A 23,028-nucleotide genomic window follows, 5' to 3' on the forward strand; every position below is an offset into this window, starting at 1 on the left:
GGCTTTACTTCCCATCCGAAGGAAGGCGTGATCAGAGATGTTATGCCTCAGAACATCCCGGCGCCGCCGACTGGGATTGAACCCAGGCCTGCTGGGGTGAGAGGTAATCACGCTTACCACTACACCACCGGCGCCGTTATCGAAGTTGGTTATGATCGGGATTTGCATGGGGAAATGTATGGTTAACTGAATGAACTTAATCAGCAACTTGTCGGAAATTCAGAAAAATGCTCAGAATAAGATAGGGAAATCTATGCAGCACAACTTTGTCTAAGACCGCAAACCGGTTAGACTTTTTACAAATAGGTTTTAGACAAGGATATCTTTGTTGAAGCACTCCGTGTAGACAGCGACCCCGTGGACCTAAACGTGGACGAGTTGACAGAAACTTTAGCGAAGACATGCCGAAGAAACTGGAGCAAAGGAACAAACGGCGCTTACTGGTGGAACGAGGCACTCAGTGCCATCCGGGATAGTTGTCTCAGAGCAAGGCGAATAATCATAGGTGGGCTGGAGCTCACGGTCCCCTAGTGTTGATGAGTTATTTGCCATTAACACTCCGAATACGGTGGGTAAAAAACTTTACGCCGACTACGAAGCCTCCGAAAAACGTGTAACGGCAAGTTTGCAATGGCGCAACTTAGCCATTTCTTAATGAATTTCAAAAATTGTGGTACCTATAGTAATATAGTCGTCTACTTTTTTAAAAAGCGAAAAGAGTTGTTACACGTTTTTTTGAAAGGTGTGTTTGTAGGGTTTTGCAAGTGGCGCAAGATCTGTAATTTAGATTAATGGGCACAAATGTTCACAATTAGCCAGAATACAGTCATGGTTCCTATATATGGATCCTGGAGACAACGGAACGGTCCTCGAAAAATCCGGAACATCCGTAAAAATGGTCAATCCATGATCCTGATCCTAGAGCTCTGCGGTTTTTTTTGAAAACATTAGGAACTGTGATATAAACAAATATTTGGGGTCGTGACATAAACATGTACCTGGATGGCCATGGGACCGTCCTCCGGAAGATCCGGAACATCCGTAAAAGTGGACAATCCATGAAACTGATCCTAGAGCTCCGTGTTTTTTTTAACATTAGGATCTGTGATATAAGCATGAATTTGGGTCATGGACCCAGATGGCCATGGCACCGTCCTCCGGAAGATCCGGAACATCCGTAAAAGTGGTAAATCCACGATCCTGATCCTAGAGCTCCGCGTTTTTTTATAAACATTAGGAACTGTGATGATAGAAAGAATTTGGGCTTGTGACATAAACATGAACCTGGATGTCCATAGGACCGTCCTCCGGAAGATCCGGAACATCCGTAAAAGTGATCAACCCATGAAACTGATCCTAGAGCTACGCGTTTTTTTAACATTAGGATCTGTGATATAAGAATGAATTTGGGTCATGGACCAAGATGGCCATCGGACCGCCAGCGGAAGATCCGGAACATCCGTAAAAGTAGTAAATCCACGATCCTGATCCTAGAGCTCCGTTGTTTTCTTGAAAACATTAGGAACTGTGATGATAGAAAGAATTTGGGCTTGTGACATAAACATGAATCTGGATGTCCATAGTACCGTCCTTCGGAAGATCCGGAACATCCGTGAAAGTGGTCAAGCAATGAAAATGATCCTAGAGCTCCGCAGTTTTTGAAAAAAAACACTAAGAACTGAGATGATAGAATGAATTTGGGGTCGTGACATAAACATGGACCTTGATGGGTATGGGACCGTCCTCCGAAAGATCCGGAACATCCGTGAAAGTGAAAAATTCACGAAACTGATCCTAGAGCTCCTTGGATTTCTTGAAAACGTTAGGAACTGCGATATTAGAATGAATTTGGGATCGTGACATAAACATGGACCCAGATGGCCATCGGACCGTCCTCCGCAAGATCTGAAAATTCCGTAAAAGTGGTCATTGTATGAAACTGACCCTAGAGCTCCACGGTTTTTTTTCGAAATCACTTGGAACTGTCATATATAAATTAATTTGCGGTCGTGACATAAACATGTACCTAGAAGGCCATGGGACCGTCCTCCGCAAGATCTAGAACATTTTTAAAAATGGTCAATCTTTGAAACTGATCCTAGAGTTCTACGGTTTTTTCAAAAGCATGTGGTATAAGAAAGAATTCGGGGTCATGACATAAACACGTACCGGAGACGAACCAGCCCAGGGCTGAAAGTCTCCTTAATAAAGATAAAAAAACACGGACCTGGATGGCCATAGGACCGTCCTTCGGGAGATACGGAACATCCGTAAAAGTGATCCAGAGGTTTTTTATATCATAGTATTTGAAAAAGAACTGCAGAGCTCTAGGATCAGTTTCACAGTATGATAAATTTACGGATGTTCCGGATCTTTTGGAGGACAGTGTCATGGCCATCCGGATCCATGTTTATGTCACGACCCTAAATTCTATCTTAAATCGCAGTTCCAAGAGTTTTCGAAAAAAAAAACCACGGTTTTTTCACAGCTTCAGCGATGATCCACTTTTACGGATGATCAGGATCTTCTGGAGGACGTTCCAATGGCCATCCAGGTTCATTTTTACGGATCTTCCGGAGGACTGTCCTATGGTTACTCGGTTCCATGTTTATGTTAAGACTCCAAATTCATTCTAATATCACAGTTCCACGGTTTTTCGTTCTTGGATCAATTTTATAGCTTGCAATCGGGCTTGTTGTCCTCTGCTGTCCGAAGAAGTCGTTTCCACTCTACTCGATTCATGGCCAGACTTTGCCAGCCTCGTAGTCTGCGAAAGGTCCGCAGGTCACCTTCTACTTGGTCGATCCACCTTGCGCGCTGCGCGCCTCTTCTTCTTGTTCCTGTTGGGGCGCTTTCGAGAACCATTTTCACTGTGTCGTCGTGCGACATTCTTACGACATGCCCAGCCTACCGTAGTCACCCAATTTTTGCAATGTGAACGATGGATGGTTCTCCCAACAGCTGGTGCAATTCTTGGTTCAATCCCAGTTGGCGCCGCCGGGATGTTGTGAGGCATAGCATCTCTGATCAAGCCTTCCTTCGGAAGGGAAGAAAAGCCGTTGGTCCCCGGTTCATGAGTTAATGGGTCGATAGGTAGGGTCCAGGTGTGGCAGCTGCCTCCCTGGCATCGGTAGCATTGGTGCTCAGCACGGAAAACAAGATCGACGGAAAAAAATCAAGGAAAAAAAACTTCTACGAAGATTCCAAAACTAAAATAGAGTTCTCACTTCTACGCAGTTTTCTGAACATTTCCAAAGCTCCCTGAGTTTTTACGAATTCCCCTGAAGCTCAATGAAGTTTCCAGAATTTCTACTAAGTTTTTACTACGTTAATTTTTACGAAGTTCCATGAGGTCAAAAAAGAATCCTGAACTCTTGGTCAATTTGTAGAGCTTAAAGACGTCTTATTATGTTATCGATTAAATGTTGATGTAATATAAATTCTCGACACTGTTTCTTCTAGTCTAGAACAATAAAAAAAGGAGACATAGGGGAAATGGCTCTAATGTTGGCCTATGGATCTAAGATTGGGCCCATTGCTAATAATCTGCTAGTTATCAATTTTATCTGGATGAACGTGTCATTGGGACGGTACTAATGGATATTTTAGGACGCTATTGAAAAATTTGTCGATTGCTGAACTTATGTATGGGCCCAAATTAGGAGCATTTAGACCAACATTACATCCATTTCTCGTACACCTAAAATTCCACTCCCATAGCTACGCCAATGCACAGTGGTTTGAATGCTCAATATCACGAACTTTTTTATTTGCGCCTTCAATGTCGGTTTTTTCACTATGATGTCTTTATAAGAGTTTTTGCATAAAATAAGGCGCAAAGATTAGTGATAGATTTTAGTTCGGAACTCCACCACAGGTGGCGCTGCAAACCTAACTTTTTACATTTACAAGATAGGTATGTGGTGTCTTGAGCAAAGTTGTAGATAATTTTACTACAAAAATCTTTGTTGAACACACACATACTCTGTATTCCTTAGTTTTTGAGATACGTAGCGTTTAATATGACTGTTCAACAGAATTTATTTTTTTTCAGTTTTTATAACATATTTTAAAAACTATAGGTTTTATGTTCTACAAATATTTGTATTTAATCACAATACAAAACTTTGTTCAAAACGTCCAAAAGGTATCGATTACACAGACTGAGTTATTCACAAATTTAGTAAAAAAATCTACATATTTTGTGCCCTCACAGTCAAAAATCCGGCAAAATCCGGCAGGTGAATCTTGAATAAGATGAAAGCTTGTTCAAAAGTGATCTCAAATTCTATTGAAACATTTGTCCCTTTTAGTATCCTCGTTGATTGTTTTGTATTTCAAAAAGGTCTTGACCACGGACATCAGAGTAATTGCCATAATCATAAATCACAGTAGTCTACTTGAAAGTAATATATAATTTTGAGTTAGCTATTATTATATTATAATTAAAAGATTTAACGTATTACGTTATACATCGTTGTATGTATGTATATATAAATATTTCAAAAATATAAACAAAGGTTACACAATATTGTTATTAAGAACATTTTCATCCTTCTCTTCCACATCAAGCATGTATTTAGCATCGCTACAGAGGTCATTAATCGGCTTGTCTCGAGATGCTCTAAGGCTGCTGATGAGAGGATCAGAAAATGTTCCAAATTGATTCCAATTTGATTGGCACAATGGATGTAACAAACATATTTGGATGAACAAGCTTTCATCCTATTCAAGATTCACCTGCCGGATTTTGCCGGATTTTGCCGGATTTTTGTCTGTGATGGCACAAAATATGTAATTTTTTTTTACTAAATTTGTGAATAACTCAGCCTGTGTAATCGATATCTTTTGGACGTCTTGAACAAAGTTTTGTATTGTAATAAAATACAAATATTTGTTGAACATTATAGTCTTCTATAACCTATAGTTTTTAAATATGTTATAAAAACTGAAAAAAAAAAAATAAAATTTGTCGAACAGTCATATAAAACCTTACGTATCTCGAAAACTAAGGAATATAGAGGATTTGTGTTGTAGGCAAAGCTTTTCGTAGTAAAATTATCTACAACTTTGCTCAAGACACCACATACCTATCTTGTAAATGTAAAAAGTTAGATTTTGCAGCGCTGCCTGTGGTGGAGTTCCGAACTAAAACCTATCACTAGTCTTTGCGCCTTATTTTATACAAAAACTCTTATAAAGACATCATAGTGAAAAAACCGACATTGAAGGCGCAAATAAAAAAGTTCGTGATATTGAGCATTCAAACCACTGTGCATTGGCGTAGCTATGGGTATTTATCTTGCTTAAAACCCGCATAAACGCGCACCATCACTTGACCATACCGATAATGGTTATAAATTATTTATAATCCCTCCTAAACTTTAACTGAAATGGGTATGGAAAGCGATATATTGCACCTAAAGTTGATCGATGATACAAAACCATTCATGGACCTTACTGACTACCATAACCATTAACATTCAAGTTCTCAAGCCATAAGTAAAAGGTTCTAATATAGTTCTCTTTCCGAAAATGTATGGAGAAAACAAGAATTTGGAATGGCAATGGTTTTTAACTACCCATTATTTGTAAGGTCCACACCATAATACATAAGGTAGACAAACGTTCTTGTAAAGTTCCATAGCCATTTCAGTTAAAATTTAACAGGGATTATAAACAATTTTTAACCATTTTTGGTAAGGTTAATTTATGGTTCGCGTTTGTGTGGGAAACTTTGTTGGAAATATGCAAAACATTAAAAAAAAAAATAACATACTATTAATCAACAACAATACCACAATGATATTCAGCTGATCGAAATAAAATTTTATTATCTTTAATTTTGTAGCTACATTACAAACCGGATGTAGGGGAAAAGTTCTCTTCGGCAATACCTTAACCTATTATCGTCAGGGGGGTAAACAAAATCCTAGAGCACTCAAATTTGGCCAATAGTTGCTCTGAAACACAATGTATCCACATGCCAAAATTGAGCTCTCAAGGACGTTGTTTACCCCCCTGACGATAATAGGTTAAGGTATTGCCGAAGAGAACTTTTCCCCTATTTGTGTTTTAGTGAACACACTTTTTTTTAGTGAAATTTCATTTTTTAACTGTATCTAGAGAGCTATCATACTGAGAATTTTTCTGACAGCGTTTTTGGATTCAGCGCACGATTTTACATAAGAATCAAAGGCCAAGCATTGAAGTTATTTTTTTAACTTTTATTTGTAAACTAGTGTTATTAATGCTATTTTCTTATTCTATGATTTTTACGCTTCTTATACGAACGTTTAAGGGCTCTCAACGTATGTCGTTTTCGGTTTTAAATCTGGGTCAGAGTCGACTTTCATTAAACGAACGAAAATGGCTCCTGGGTCGAGTCAGTATGATCATAGAGGTAACTCTAAGACTAGAAGGTCCCGAAGAAACGTGCTCAACTTTTTGGCTCAGCTCTGGTGCTCTCTTCGGTTCCAAGCTAATCGATGAACCCCTCGAAACATAGGAAAATCCACGAACCCCTCATTTTATCTCCAGTTTACTTAAATCCGCAGTTTACTTAAATGTCTGTACATTCATCATTTTATTCCACACTTCTTCGATTTTCAAACCTTTTATTTTCATTAGTGAACAATGTCAAAATTGTTCACAATTTGATTTTGACAGCTGTGTTTGTGTTCGACAAAGCAAACCACGTCGAGTTTGAGACGGACCCAGGGCGGATCTAGGTCCGACCCTAATACCATCGACAGACATGATTGTAGTACCGTTGTACTTCTTTAATCCAGTACCACGATCGAGGTACTAGATTAAAGATGTACAACGGTACTACAATCAACAATCAATACGAAACTAACGATTTTAAATAGGCTCACTACTTGACTAGCCTATTGGTCCAAAGCAAATCGACTAACGTGCCCCATTCTAGTATAAATTCCAGTACTACACAGTTTGACAGATAAAATGAGGGGTTAGTGGATTTTCTTATGTTTCGAGGGGTGAATCGATTAGCTTGGGACCGAAGATAGTACCAGAGCTGAGCCAAAAAGTTGAGCTATTTTCTTCGGGACCTTCTGGTCTTAGACTTACCTCTATGCTTAAATCATGTCTGTCATAAGTAAATATAACGAAAATAAGAACGTTTTGATAGCTCTTAGGGTGGAACTAGGTGCGCACTAGGAATAAACGAAAAAAACATCAGTGTTCTAGATACATTTGCATAGTTTTTAAGTAACAGCTTTCTATGCCAACCAATATAACTTGGTAAAACCGTGCCTCAATAAAATCGTTAGCACTGGGGGGAAGGGATTGTTAGAAAATTTCATATGTTTTCTATCATGGCAGGGAGGGGGTCTCAGAAATACCTTACGTAAGCATTAACAAATCATGTACAAACCATTCAAATAAACCTTGCAAGATCTTAGAAAGAGGTCCCCCTATGGCGGGTTTTGTTAAATATTACTTAGTCTTACAATGATGGAAGGGAGGTTTTGGAAATCCCATAAAAGTGCTAACGTAATTATTGCATGACCCCTTCACCAACTAGGCTATTTAAGGCCCATTGTTGGTTAAAAATATCACATTTTATCATGGCCTTATAGTATGGTTCAGAATGATTACGCATATTTATTATGCAGCAAAGTACACGTAATATGTAATTAAAAATTAAATGTCCTGATTATCAAACCAGCATGTATTCGGAGCATATTACGATATTCTTACAATGAGTTGAAGTTTAGTTTAGTTTTCTTTAGTATCCAGACTTTTAGCCGTAGGCTGGTTCACCTCGTAAAAAAATGGAGATAGAGGGATGGATTAAATTTAGATATATCGTTCATCGTAACGATAATTTAGACCCGACATTTATGGATTTGGTATGCGCATGGCAACTATTTCGAAACAAGACAATCAGGGATTCATCAGGATAATAAATAGAAATCAACGCAACAATTTGAAATACTGCTTTTACAAATTTTATTCCTCGCTCAATTTTCGACGATTTATTTAATAAATACTTTTCCTCAAATACAGGTACTAGTATATTACACAAATTTACAAGAAAGGGATAAACAATAGCATTGTATAGCATGAGGAGAGTACAGTTACTACATTCTCAAGGGGGTGCTCAACCATTCCTCTTTGTTCACGCTTCTTTTTACAACGAAAATGACTTCCTATTGAACTCCGAAACAGTTAAAACAACATTCTTAGATATGCCCTCTGTCTAACCGTACTAAATAAATAAAACATAATGCTCCAACAAATATTGTTCGTCTACATTATAAAACAATCTTCCGCACTACTGCTCCTGGAAATAAAAGTAAGTATACAATCCTATCCGAGCTGCTTTACAGAGTGAGTGCGACTGTGATCCGTGTGCGTGTGTCGCGCGGAGTAGCATTTCATTTATACAGAGTGGTAGCTTGGGTCGTAGTTAAATATATATATATTAGCTAGCGGTTTTAAATTAGATATATTTACAAAACAGGTTTCCTTGCTAAGCCGCTTGCGTTCTTGCTTACGAGGTGCCTTGGTTGCATCATGGAGCTTTGTTTCTCCCATCAACTTCATCGTCGTGTCGCACATTCAAGCTTGCATTCGCAATGGACATGTGATTCGTGCTTTTTTGTTTGTACAATTTGTGTATGTTTTCATCGACACTGGGGTTGTTTCCTAGGGCTTAGATTATAACACTTATTCCCAATCAAAGCTCGCATGCATTTCATTCGTTCGTTCGTTGGCGCACAAATTCCTATTCACTCTTGTATCATTTCGTTCAATCGGAGCTCCCTAACCTTTGTTCGCTTACGGATTAAAAATTTACATGACATTAGATAAGAAGGTTGAGTTGTGTAAGCTACGGCCCGGCCGGTTCAACATCGAATCTACATAGTTTTCTTCTCCTATACTCGTCAGTATCTTCTTTAAGAGGATACTCTGCTATAATACAATGTGTGTGTGTGTGTGTGTGTGAAATTTACAATGTGAGGTTGTGGTTCAACGGCATCCGCAACCAACTACGGTCATGTCCTGGTAGTTCTTTAGGACGACCTTGTTCTGCTCGTTCAGGTAGAGCATCGAGATGGACGAGAGCTGTGTCGGCACGCAGCACGCCTTCGGTGCCAGGTTGGGATTGATCGAGTTGACCAATGTTTGCACGATTGCGTGATTCGTCGTGTTGAGATGGTCAGCTATTGGGAACTGACAATCGCCATGACAATAGTACGCTTCGTATCCCGGAGGAGCCACAATCCAATCGCTCCATCCGACGTCACTAAAGTCCACGTAGAGGGGCCTCCTCTGGCAGGTTTCGCTTCCATTCTTTCGCCGGCGATTTCGCATTGGTGCTCGCCGCGCTCGGTTGGCGTTGCTGATTGCATCCCGAATGGGTCGCTGTTTATGTCGACCGTCATCGGTGTAGGTGAAGAGCAGTGGCTGCTTGTGGGACCACTTGTCGTGGCTTTCGTCTATACTTCGTCGTAGCCGTACGTGCTGGTGTTCCGGCGTGGACTGTGGTTTCCGCTTGCTCTTGCTGGTGACCTGGATGAAGAGCCCATAGTTCTGCTTGGGTGATCGCAGCCACCGTTCAACGGCTGGCAGGACGTCCACGCTCACCGAGCCGGTCTCGTTGATCTTGACCGATTTGGAGTCGATCAGCAGAAAGGAGGGTGCCCGTTTGCCTTTCACGCCCGGTCGAATTATATCGTACACCAGGATCTGATGCAGGACGGATCGCGCCCGACGATCTTCGATGGCATCACGATTCAGAGTGAGTTCGGCTGCCCGCAGCTTCTCGCTTCGTGGGATGTTGGTCACGTTGAACATCAATCGGAAGCGGTGGTGGTGTTTGAACCGGTCGTCTATATGGCTTTCTGGAAAGTAGAAGAAAAGAGTGGACTTGTGTTAGTGATGTTGTTGGCTGGTAGGTACAATATGTAGATGTACGTCACGGTGGTTAGTATCATTTTTAATTAATTTAAAAATGATACACCCAACCGGGAGATGTAATATTTGCTTACTATTATGTGGGATAAAATGCAAGTACTTTCGATGATTACCCGTAGTTACCGCTAGTGAAGATGTATACCTATATTCTCGTTTATGTCCGGGCGTGTTTGCCATACAGAAAACTTTTTTTTTTGATTTTATGTGGGGGATGGGTTTTGGGTGTGGACGGGCATATGGGTGATAATATTAGGTTTACGTTAGGATAAAGTTGAAACATTGAGAAACGTATCGGTTCAGTTTGAGAAGTACTTCACTTCGTAACCGATAAAAAATTCTGGCCCACATTACCGTGCAGGGGCGGTGGGTTGGTTGTTTATAAAGTATATATATGTTTTTTTGTGTTTCGTAGCAGATAATCATGTTGGTGTTCACTAATTCAAAGAATAAATGGGATAAACATTTAGCTGTCCATAGTTGGGCGTTATGGAACTTGTGGTACTTGAACAACCTTTTTTATGAGTATCCAAGTAACTACTTAATCACAAAATAACGTTAAATGTAGGTTCCGAGTAATACAATGTCTCTGAGATACGATATGGTTAGTTGGATATTCTAATGAAACTATTACTTTAAAAAACTAATCCTGGTCTTTGTCGTTTCCATGTAACGCTATTTGATATTGCTAACCGCACCGAGCGTTCATTCCGGGTGGCGAGCGAATCTGAAGAAGAATATGACTATACAAGATGAGTGGTACCATATAGCCCCTTTTCGGAACGAGCGTATTGTTAATGGACCTGGTCTACGATTCAAGGTTGGCTTCTGTGATGATTGGTATCACATAATAGGTAAAATAGGTAGCATCATCTTCATCGAAATTTAAGTATTATTGACAATAATCAATAACTAGATGAAATGCTAATTTATATGATAGGTAACTGGATCAACGATATCTAAACATGTAATTCAACATTCAATCTCGATAACTTCGAGATTCTGCATTTCAACACCTTTGACTCTCCTTTCTCTTATCCTTCACCTATGCATCTACGATTGTATGTTAAGAATCAACTTAGCCCTGATTTATTTTTGGCAGATTTCAATCGACTCGCATATTTTGGTAGACGTTATGCTTTTGATTATCGTATTATTCGTATTATTATTACATATTACTATATATCAAAAAAAATCTGGATGAGGCACCCAATTGAAGCGATTTGGATGGGGATAGTAAAGATGTCAACTCCCTGTTGCTAACATTTCGTGGATAAAGGACTAGCTATTGTCCCCCATTCATTGATGTATCTTCCTGTTGGATGGCTCGTTTTCTGACCAATTGGCTGATCAGGTTATTTAAAGGAGATTCTTAATTGTCACAAGGAAATGAATTGGTAAATTGACTATCAATCCATCCATTCGTTTTTTACCCTTCAAACAGCGATTTGTTAATTACAATCAGAGGTTATTCAGCTTGATCAAGTTCAACAGAGAGGAGAACTCACAGCTCTCTGTCTAGTTTCCGTGCTACAATGAGTGGTAGTCCACTATCAGCATCAGCATCATCATCATCATCATAATCAACAGTTTCGCAACTATTTTCTAATGTGGATTTTCCAGTAACTATAATCATCCAGGATTAACTAGCCTATTGAGTATACGGGTATTTTGACCAAATAAATAAATGTTCGGGTCCGAGTCGGGTATGGGTATCAAAAAAACGTGGAATAGTCGGATTCGGGTATTTCTTGCATCTTATCCAATAAAGATAGTAATGAGTTTGAGCATCTTTTTGCCAAATCTCTTCAAAAAAAAAACAACACACAACAATGCCTTCACAAAAACGGAAACCTTACAAATAAGTATATGTGTTCATTGACCTGCAGATGATCAGGAACGGGTTTGTATACGCAAAACTCAACTCATACCCGTACCCAACGAGTCCAAAAACATTTCCTATCGATTGGTGTATTAAGATTTTAAATTCATGATCTCTGGATCAAAATCAGACCACTTTCATGCCGCAACGGACTTTGGCTTTTGAAATTGCACCCCAATGTTGTCTTAAAATATATGGTATGTTAGATTGAAACTTATGGGATGTGACATCCGATTGATGACCTTGACAAATATCCAGGAAGTACTCTTTAATAAATTTATGGTGGACCGGAAAAAAAACCGGTTTGTCATGATGGTTGAGTAATACTGAGCTGAGGGTGTTCAACACTGATTAGGCTGGCGAGCTGTATGTTGATTGGAACGAGGGTGACGCGCTTGGCATATATGGCCCACAGCTACTCACGAAGAGCTACTCAATCCGATCAGTAGCGGTGCGGTTCCTTCCTCCTTCCTCGGTGAATGGACGCTTATGTGGGCTGCAGCTCGCTGCTTGCAGACAGTCTTTCGTTGTGTACTAGAGAACACTCATAGTTATTGAATAAGCACCGTTCGGATGGACCGGATGGAATTCAATTTAAAAATCTGTGTTACAGAAAGCAATTTTTGGAGGCCATCGGTGATAATTTTGATCACCATTGCAACTGTTGGACATTTGTATAATTTTCAATAGTGTGCTATTTTAAATGGATAGTTTTTTAGCAGATTCATAGAAAAATTTCAAATCGAATGACTAGTTTTGAATTAAAATCCATCCGCTAATGACAGAGTTATAAGTGGTCAAAACCTGACCAATTTTCGTAACGCGATTGCGACGATTTTGGATTTTTGAAATTGCACCCCCAATGTGTTGCCAAAAGACGTAATCCTACGTCAAAAAATAAAAACAAAGCACGATATTTTTTCTCTACCTTTATGGAACGTGACGAGGGAAAGAGGCAGGGGGTGCAAAACGGAGAGTTTGCCACTTAATAAAAAAACCTGAGTATGACTCTGAATAAGGGATCAGGTTTATTTATGGCTTCTTGGTCCGCTTTTCCGAATTCCAGGAAACCGGTTTAAACTTCACTAAAACAAATTTTCTTCAACTGCTATGGCAATTGAATTATCTGGGTCTGTCTGGGTCTTAGCAACAACTCTTTGATGCGACAGGCAACAAGATTGAATTTACACATTTTTACACATTTATGGTTGAGATATTGAAAAAAATCAAGTATCTCTTCTTCACTACCCTTTGATTTCAAAAGGAAAGCATTTTTTTTTCAAATGAAAGTTTCACCAACTTTTACGTTTGAACCTTCACTCAAGATTCTGGGCCTTGACATACAAAATCAACCCCTCTTGCTTCGATTCAATCCACGGTTAGGACACGCAAAATTTCGAACGACGTATTCCCATTCTGAGAACCAGGAAAAAACTGCTCAAAACACTTTCGCTCCCGTGATGTTTTGCCATCGCAAGCAAGTTGTTTGCTTGTTTATGTTAGATCGAAGCTACTTTGCGGTGCTGCTGCCCATCACCACCCACCGAGAACCTCCACAATCCAGTCCAAAGTCCCACCGCAGGCGCAGTAGTGTTTACACGATTATTTGTTTCGCGATTTAGGTGTGAATTGATCCACGCTTGTGTTCCGCGCAACATCAACATCGGAGATTCGTATTCGGTCCACACAGCACAGCATTGGGTCATGTTGGTGTAGTGCACCATGTGGTGGGCAAGGGGCTCTCGGCAACAAGGGTTCCGAAAATCTCGCGCGCACAAATAATCAATATCGATCCACTCAGACAGGTCCCACCACGCGTCCCCTTGAGGTAGGCCGATCGCAGCCACTGCCGCCGCCGTCGCCGCCACCGTCGCGCAAAAAGGCGATCCCCCAGCGAGCGGCTAATAAAGAGCGTAATTTATTTCTGTTTGATGTTGAATGATTCCGCGAATGAATTTTGTCTGGTGAATATCTGTAAACATGCCGGAATGATTACCATGCCGGCCATTAGTCGGGTCGCTGCGTGGAAGGGTTAGCGAGAGAGGGAGGAAGAGTAGGGGGTGCAAATTTGTGTTGTTGTTGCCGCGTGCCGCCATTTGCTGCGCCTTTCTGTCTCGAACGAGCGCTGCTACGAGGCACAGCAGTAATACACACAATCGGGATCAAGGCGGAAAAAAGTGCATAAATTTCCGATAAGGGGTGTGTGTATGTGTTTGAAAACGGTGCGGCGCAAATTTGGCCCGAATTTACGCGGAAAATTTGCATCTGTTCGATTGGCTGCGGGGGAGCAAGGGGTGAGAAACGAGGCTGAGTGATGAGGTAATACTCCAAAGAACGGAGGGTGCTGGCGGTCGGGCGTGCCAGAACGTGATATCGATTAATTGAGGTGCGGCCACGATCAAAGCCGCGAGCCGATACGAATGGTCGGCTTCGGATCGCGACTCTGGGTCTGCACTGGCTGGTGCAGACGGTTGTTCGGCTTGGGAAGGGCGGTTGATGTGTGTATGCAGTAAATGGTGGATTAAGTGTTTGTTTATTGATATATTTGACAGTTGTGCTGAGCGGTTCTGGAAAACTCTCACCTATTATGCGCCGCAAGCCGATACGCGGTATGTGGTGGGTTGTTGTTGTTGATAATCGAACGATTCGTGGAAATGATCACGGATCGGGAAACGGACTAATGCGATTGTTTTCTGGAATCGATCGGTGCGCGGTGCATTGAGTCGTAAATCAATTGCACTTTCTGTTTAGATAAACAATCAATTATGTCCGTCGGAGGGCATTCATTCGTGATCAGGGTTGTTAATAGATAACCGTCGATAACGTCTGCAATTGGAAATGAAAATTACTATTGCAGACGTTATCGACGGTTATCAATTAACAAACCTGTTCGCGATGCTATTATCCTCTACTGATTCCTTCATTTAAAGGGTGTCCACTAGACTGATGCGCAAAATTTGAAATTTTTGAACCACAATTTTTAAACGATTCCAAATTGTGTCCTGATTGGCCTCCCAAATTTGAACTCATTTGATAAGAAACTGACTTGACACAAACCATTTGAAGTTTGTATGGAAAGGACTATGGAAAATTCGAACTTTTTGTTCATGGTCTTCTAGCCTTTTTCCATATTGCACTGTTAAAAAGTTCTATAGCTATTCTTATGAGAAAATTTCTCATTTCATAGAATTTCTTGAATTTCTCGAAGTTATGAAGTTATTGGAAGTGCCGTTAATATATCTGAAATTCCCTAAAGCTCTCTAGTCTAACTTCTTTGAGGTACTTGGCAGTTCTTTAAAATGTCAATTTTCCTCAAGTTATCTCCACATCTCTGAAATTATTTTGACTTCTCCAACTTATTTATCCAGAGAACAATGTCCCTGAATTTCTCAAATTTTCTTAAAAGTTCCTGCAGTTTTCTGAAGTTTTTGGTACCACTTTGAAAATCCTGAAGTTTGCCTGAAGTTCACAGTTTCATTCCTCAGACTCTCCTGAAGATCTCTATTGTTTCCTGAAGTTTACGGAACTTTCTTTATATGCTCCTGATGATGTTCCTGGAATTGTTCAGAAATTAATGGAACTGCCCAGAAGATTTTTAAACTTCCCTTAAAACATGGATCTTCTGTGTACCTTTAGGTTCATTCCCTGAAGTTTTTTTTACTATCCTTAAATTTTCGGAACTTTTTGATAATTTCCTTTATTTTACTGAAATAAATTGAACTGCCATAAAGTTCTCGAAACGAACCTAAAGTTTAAGGAACGTCCCTCGAGTTCTCACAGTTTTCCTGAAATTCATGGAACTGCCCTAACTTTTCAGAGCTTACTCGAAGTTCACGTAACTTACTCATAGGTCTTTAAGCTTAAATTTTCTTGAATTTAATGAAACTGCCCCCACATTTCTATCAATCTGAACTTCTTAAAGGTTTCAACATTTTTTGATAAATTCACAAGCTAAAATATGTAATCTAGTAATCCAGATAGGCATCCGAAAATGCCTTTACGCTTTTTGGTGTGCGATATTTCAATCATATTTACAAATTGACCACTTTTATGGATGTTCCGGATATCCCAGAGGACAGTTACGTGACCACCAGTGTGCGCATGTTGGTCCCAGATTCAAATTCATTCATGTAGCATCACAACAAGTGATTTAATTAAAAAATCACTGGGCTATTCGGATCTTCCGGAGGACCGTTTCTTGATTACCTGGGTCTGTAGTTAGACCTTAACCTTCAATCTTCAGTATTCGTGGTTAGGTATATCAATATCGCCGAAAAAAACAATCACGAAACTCTGTGATCAATTTCAGTTCGAAGTTCAACGATAAGTTTAGCAACTATCGGTGCGAAAACCGAAAACGTAAATTAACAATCTTGATAGCAACGGCCGGTGCATAAACAAGTTGATAACTAAAACAGCAAATGACTAAAGTTGTCAAACTAGCAGCCCGAATAGCAACGCATTGGTGCGGGTGCTCTTAGCACATAGAAAATCCGTGTTTTTAGTGTATATTTTTTGATTAAATAAAACAGGAACACTGAAAAGCTCGTGTAAATAATCAATTGGTTCCAAAACTAACATAAAAAAAAATCAAATTCTTTTGTAAAAATAAATTTAATTATTACCTAGTTACAATCATTACAAGGACACAATTATTCAAGTTTTGAGTTCATTCCTTTTGATTAGAATTAAAGTTAAATCTTGATTGTCTCCGGATGTTCATCATGAATTCAGAATCATGACAAATTATTACCAGACTTTTCAATATTTTTAAAAAGTTTTAAAACTAAATCATGTTTAAGTCCTATATGTATGAAATTTATTCTGTGTGCACTTTACCGTGTTTCAAAATCAAATCCTAGAATTAAATTATGGGTCCTTTGTCTGAGATTTAACTGATGATGAAATATTCAGAATCTAAAAAAAAAAACTAGATCCAAAATTCATGGAATTACCTAACTCTGAGTATTTTTTTTTAAGTTTGAGATGCTTAAAATCATGCCATCCGGACGCTATGTGATTTCATTACAAAAACCATGAACAAAGGATCATTGCTTGTTCAAATTCAGTAAGCTCTGAAGGCTCCCCAATCGAGGTCCCAATAATTGCTATGAAATAAATATAATCAAATTTATTGTTTCACCATCAAAATAAAAGTAAGCCTCAATGTCATATTACTGGTCACAGAAAAAATGTACCCAAAACCAAAATCAACAGGCCCCTTACAGATAAAGTTTTCTAGCTACGCCAATGTTGATCTGTTATAAAGAAATCGGATGAATAGAATCCTCGATACATTATTTACATACAAAAAAGTGTCAACTCATCTCATTTTCAATCTGGTGCTCGAAGAGGCAACTTCAAAATGATAATTCCATCGTAATAACATTTAAACTGACCAGACTTTTCTGGAATGACAATTTGCTTTTGAATGCTTATTTTGTACAATCGATCGTGGTTAAATTGAAAAAAAAAATGTTTTTACTGCTTGAAAAACCTTAATTGATCTAGATCAACATAATTTCTAACCTTTTTATATTGGCTGGAAAGCCTTTCGGCGGAAGGTATGCAATAATTATCAGAATCAAAGCCATTATTCGGGCATAAGAGGGTTAAAACGAATATATAACACCTACTTGTGCTGACCCTTGCAACCTGTCTTTTGAGCAAATGTATTGGCTCCAACCAGCGAGGACCAAGACGAAAGAAATTTCTGCACTGAACTGACACATCGTTCATGTGCATTCAACTTCAACAACACAACATCTGTGCAGCTGTGACCGGCTCAACGAATATTATTGCTTTTATTACTACGTATAATGTCTGCTCAATCTTATGCTGTGCCTTTTCCCCATACACTCGCTGTGATGCCGTGGCAGAGTGCCTTTCGCGAGCTGTTCAAGGCAATGCGTAGGTGTATCAGGTGTTGCTATCTGGGGAACTCGACAGTGCTGCTCGCTGCTGCCGGGCGACGTGTTTTTCTCTGGTTTGGAATGCACGACAGAAATCCCTCCCCCGGTGACCGCTCGGATTGACCGGCACCTCACTGGTGGACCTGTTTGTTACAAAACCACTTTTCGAAAGCTCTCGGGCTTGAATTTCGGTGTGTGCATATTTCTCAATGCGAACAATTTACGATGCGTCTCCATCAGTAAACAAACGATTTTAAGCGATCGATTATTTCCCACCACCGGAGAGTGTAGGTCAATCTCGGTTGGAGGAAAATGGTTTTCCTTGAACCCGTACACACCAGCTGGAGCTGGTCATTTGATGCTCGTGCAAATTAGAAGCTACACGCTCACTGGCACCGCTGTGGTGTCGGAACGCTTCAACTTTTGACGATTTGTGATTGGATCTAGGACTGAAGCAGAACGAGCGCGCGCAAACAGGAGAGAATTAATTACGTAAACAATCAAGTTCAATAAATAACCGTTTACGGGCGGATCGACAAAGGGTTGCAGCCAAGGTCCAAAGCGGAAGGTAGTGCCGGGGGTTGGATACCAGACAAACCCGCACTAGTTAGTCGAGGTCATAAATTATCGATATTTCATTAGCGACTACTGGAACCCTCCTCGGCTTCTGGTATTCTTCAATTTGAATAAATTCACGATAAATCTTCTGAAATGGCTCCACACACCCCAGGTAATTGGATTTCTCCTGAAACAGACGGAGGCAAGACAGAAGTGTATGTGTGACGACGACTGTTTCTAAGGGACTCGGAGCAATGAAAGTGATTCAATGCCAACTGCAGCCTCCGTCCGTGGTGGAGTGAAGAAAAAGCTCCACAGCACAATCAAAGCGAGAGATAGAGAGAGCAAAGTGCCCCCCGAAAAGATGCCCATCGTCGTCGTCGTCGTCATCGTCATCGTTTAGTAACCTGCCAAACTGGCCACAGCAAGCAGCTCAACAAGCGCGACCATTTACAATCACTTTCTTCCAGCTGCTGGCTGGTCCGAACCGGTGCAGTCGGTGGTGCGCCGGCCGTCGGTTGTAGTTCCCTTTCTCTATCTCTCGCACCTCGCGGGGTCCCTTTCAACTGACCTTAATTCGTACTTGAACGTAATGTGAAAATATAAATTCCACAATCTCTTGGCAGCCAGTCAGGGATCCGGCCAAGTTATGACGCGCTGCCGGAGCTTTAAGTTGACTCCGATCGCTGTACCTACTCTGTCTACCACCGTCAGTATACCCTTCAGTTGTTGGAAACGGCCTTGCGAAGGCAAATGTGTGAGATTAAAAATAAAAATAAAATGTTATGAACGAACAGCAAGTGACTGAGGCTGTGCCATAGCTTGTCCTACAGCGAGGAGCACAAACTTTTAGGAATTAATCGTATTGTCGAGCAGTTTTGTGACAGCCTTCTATCAGTGATTTTAAGAAAATGAAGCAATCAAAGCCAGATTTTTCAAGCTAACAAAGTTCGAGTGGTAGGAATCGTCGTTTTTTACTGTTCGAATTATATGATCCATTTACCGCTTCATTCATGCAGTTAAAATAATGTTTCCTACCACTCAAGTTCGAAATAAAACAGCCATCATGTGTTTCATAAAAATAGTTATTTGTTGGTCCCGTTTAGTGAAATCGCTGGTCAAAAGTGACGCCAAACCTGCTCCATTAACTTATTTCAAACTTAACATTGCATTAGGTCCTTCTCTTTTGTTAATAACTTGAGCACACATCCGTTTCTTGTTGTGTTTGTCGTATTAGATGCTAGATGAAAGCTTCTTTTATCGATAGGTGTATTGAAAATACCTGATAATGTCTTAAGATGGACGTGGGTATACAAAAAGAAAGTTGACGAAGAGAATCTGTCAATGTTACTTAGGACCTAATGCAATGTTCAGCATGATTTATGCTCTTAAGATCTAAACATAACAAGTTCAACACATGTTCTAACCTCATTACTTATATGAAACATTCTATTCACGGTATATCTTACAGTACAATATTGTAAAAAAAGAAGAGTCTAGGGTCTCTAACGGAACTATGACTGGCTGGTAATACCTACCAGCCAGTCATAGTCCTACACCAACGTTCCGTTAGAGACCCTAGACTCTTCTTTTTTCACTAAACCAGTGGCGCCAGCACTAAAACGAAGACTAGCTACTTCTGATGTCAATAGCGGCATTGGCGATTAGTGATGCCAGCGAGAATTGTCGCTTTGATTTTCAGTTGGAAGCACAATACTACACGGAATCCAAAAATGTATTACATTGAGTGTTACTAGCATTTCCCATCATCCTCCATAGAGATTGATATAAGTTAACCTTGCATACAACAGTAAGATGTACATTTTTGCATTTTATTTATAACATTTTAGAACGACGTACACGCTTGCCACGATTCTCTCCATTTCCCGTTCATCAGAAATAGCATACGAAATCGAGTATGGGAAGAAATGAGCGATTGTAATTCACTTTTAGCCTATTCATATTCCGAGGCATGGATTGATAGCAGTGAAGAAAGCACAGTTCTTATAATCGCAACGTTTGTCGTTCGAGTTCAGTCGGCAACCTTTCTTCTATTTTTTTTTTGACGTGATTCATTTCACTCATTTATACACTCCACATTTTTCATTCTCAATTTTCTTGCATTCTACCGCAGCTCTGTTTATCTCATCCCCAGTTCATGCGGTCTCCACTAACATCTTGCGATGATGCATCCCTCGTTATTGTTAGCAAATCTTACATCCCCTGGTGTAGGGATGTCGTTCACCCACATACTATTTCTAATTTTATGAGGGATCTGTAGACCATGATTTAGACTTGTAGAATGCTTTTAATCCTCGATAAAATTAGCGCCAATCGTTCAATTGGTTGAAATAATTAAATGTGTAACGATACATACTGCACTAATGCCTCGTCCACCTCAAGTGCCTAATATTTAAACACTTTTGGACAACTTGGTGTCGCTGGCGTTGCTAAAATTACACGTGAATCTAATAGCAAATTCGTGTATCATTCAGTTTCAACCTAGATTGGGTATCAAGATTGGGTCTGTTTGTTTTATGACAACCGTCAGTTTGATCGTTTGTTTTTAAAACCTACCTGTGGTTGCGGTTCACACTGACAAAAACTAGTGGCAAATTTTTATAGCATGTCACCAGTTACATTAATAAAAGTTTACACAAGCTTCAGACTGAAGTTGGACATCTGTTCTCTGTTATCGTACGTGGTAGATTGACGCAAATTTGTCTTAAGGTATTTTGGTCTTGATCGATGATCACTAAAGAGATACCCAACAAACAATTTGTGCTGATTAATAGCTGAACAAGCCATTTTTTAGTTGAAGAAGCTTATTTTTGTCTGAATAAGCTCTTATACAACTGTCAATGTTTGTTGGGTTCACACTTAGAAATACCTAATTTTACACGTGACGGAATCCATCTTTGACATAAAAGATAAGACGTAAACAAACATGTCACGTAAAATTAAGTGCTCCGAGCCTGAAAAGTTCGTTACTCAACGAAAAGCTGAATTATACGTTTATTAAGATATTAAAATTGACGTTAGTCGTGTGTACATTAAGGCGTTTTTCAAAATAGTTTGTAAATGTAGAATCGATTGTCTTATTTCTTATTTCATTTATTTAACGTCGGTCTCTGTTGCGCAATCTAGTGCCAATCATCGACGGACATCGATTGCCATCCATTGACGGCAATCGAATGTGCAGGAAGGCAGCTTCTACACCTGCGTAGGAAATCGCACCCATTCAAACACACATGGGCCGGAACCAATGGCTTTACTTCCCTTCCGAAGGAAGACGTGACCAGAGATTTTTATGCCTCAGAAAAATCCCACCCACCTCGGCTGGGATTGAAACCAGGCCCATTGGGACCGGCTAGAATCGATTGTCTTTCAACTGTTTTTGGTTAGGTTGTTGGTAAAACATTGCAAAATTAAAGGGATTGACGTTTGACGTTTGACCGAGCTGTCTACCATCTTACAATTTTTTCACGTCTGAACAACTTTGCTGAAGACAACAATCTTCTAGCTAGTCGATCTAAATAAATCAATAAATAAGAAATCAAATTGCACTTCTAGCGCTGCGTGCTGATTTAATTATGAATTGAACTGTTCACTATCCAATAGCTCTTGTCTATCTGAACAACTTTGGCAATGAGCGCAACCTTCTATTGTGTCACCAGCACTAAATTAATGTACGGAAGTCTAACTTCTGACTTCCCAACCTACTTCCAACTTTAAGGGAAATCATAACTTTAATACTGTTTCAGAAGTCAATTCATCAGTGATATACAGATAATTTTTATCTAAGTGCACAATATCTTATCAAGCTGTCAAGTTAAAGCAAGCGATCCAAACTCAAACGGTACACTAGTGTCGCTAGGTGAGTGAATTCTGAGCTGTCCATCACTCAATAGTCTGGACAACATTGCCAAAGATAGCACCTTCAACCTAGTCGAGCTGTCAAGTAACAACAAACAATTTGAAACCAAATGACATACTAGTGCGCCTGGTGGGTCACGGCGCGGCACTCCGTTTTAAAGAAACAGCTGTACAATCAAATCCATTAAATGTTGAAGTTTAACATTTACATAGTTTCGGAGATGAACTAGCTCGTGGCTAAACATCTCCTAATACAGAATACACATAAAATTACTTAATTTTAGTAAGTCGAAGATCTCACAATATGCAATGTATTGTAGTTTCGTATTTCAAGTACAAGTTCAAGATATTGAAAATATTAAAAGTGCCATAATTATGGAATAACAATAATGGACACAGTTCCAGTTTCCAGCGATTTTTTTAGCTTCAGAAAAGCTGCTGGACCTTTTAAGAAGTTCTTGGAATTTCAGGAATATTCAGAGATATTACCGTTGTTGCTCTTGTTTATTAATTAAGAAGATTTTCAGCCCAAGACTGGAATCTTCAAGATCTTAACGTAATTCAAAAGATTCAAAAGAAATTTAGTTCAAGCGGTGTCTTTGGTGTAGTAGTAAGCGTGATTGCATCTCACCCCAAAGGGCTTGGGTTCAATCCCAGTTGGCGCCGCCGGGATTTTCTGAGGCATAAAATCTCTGATCACGCCCTCATTTGGAAGGGAAGTAAAGCCGTTGGTTCCCGGTCCATGAGTTGATGCGTCGATATATAGGGTCCAGGTGTGGGAGGTGCCTCTCTGGCGTCGATAGCATTGGTACTCAGTACAAAAAACAAGATCGACGGAAAATAAACCAAGGATAT

General features: G+C 39.8%; 1 protein-coding gene across 1 annotated transcript in view; it reads right to left on the reverse strand.

Moving 5' to 3' along the window:
• Nucleotides 1–7,953: 7,953 nt before the first annotated feature.
• Nucleotides 7,954–23,028, reverse strand: part of dpp (decapentaplegic) — a 42,214-nt gene continuing 27,139 nt past the window's right edge. Inside the window, exon 3 of the mRNA XM_065234726.1 lies at nt 7,954–9,875. Within this exon, the coding sequence (XP_065090798.1) occupies nt 9,001–9,875 (875 nt within the window). The 3' untranslated portion in view covers nt 7,954–9,000. The remainder of the gene's footprint in view (nt 9,876–23,028) is intronic.

The sequence above is a fragment of the Ochlerotatus camptorhynchus genome, unplaced genomic scaffold (genome assembly GCF_037179485.1).
Source record: "Ochlerotatus camptorhynchus isolate MF236.1 unplaced genomic scaffold, CSIRO-AGI_Acam_v1.1 ptg000437l, whole genome shotgun sequence".
Taxonomy (NCBI): Eukaryota; Metazoa; Arthropoda; class Insecta; order Diptera; family Culicidae; genus Ochlerotatus; species Ochlerotatus camptorhynchus.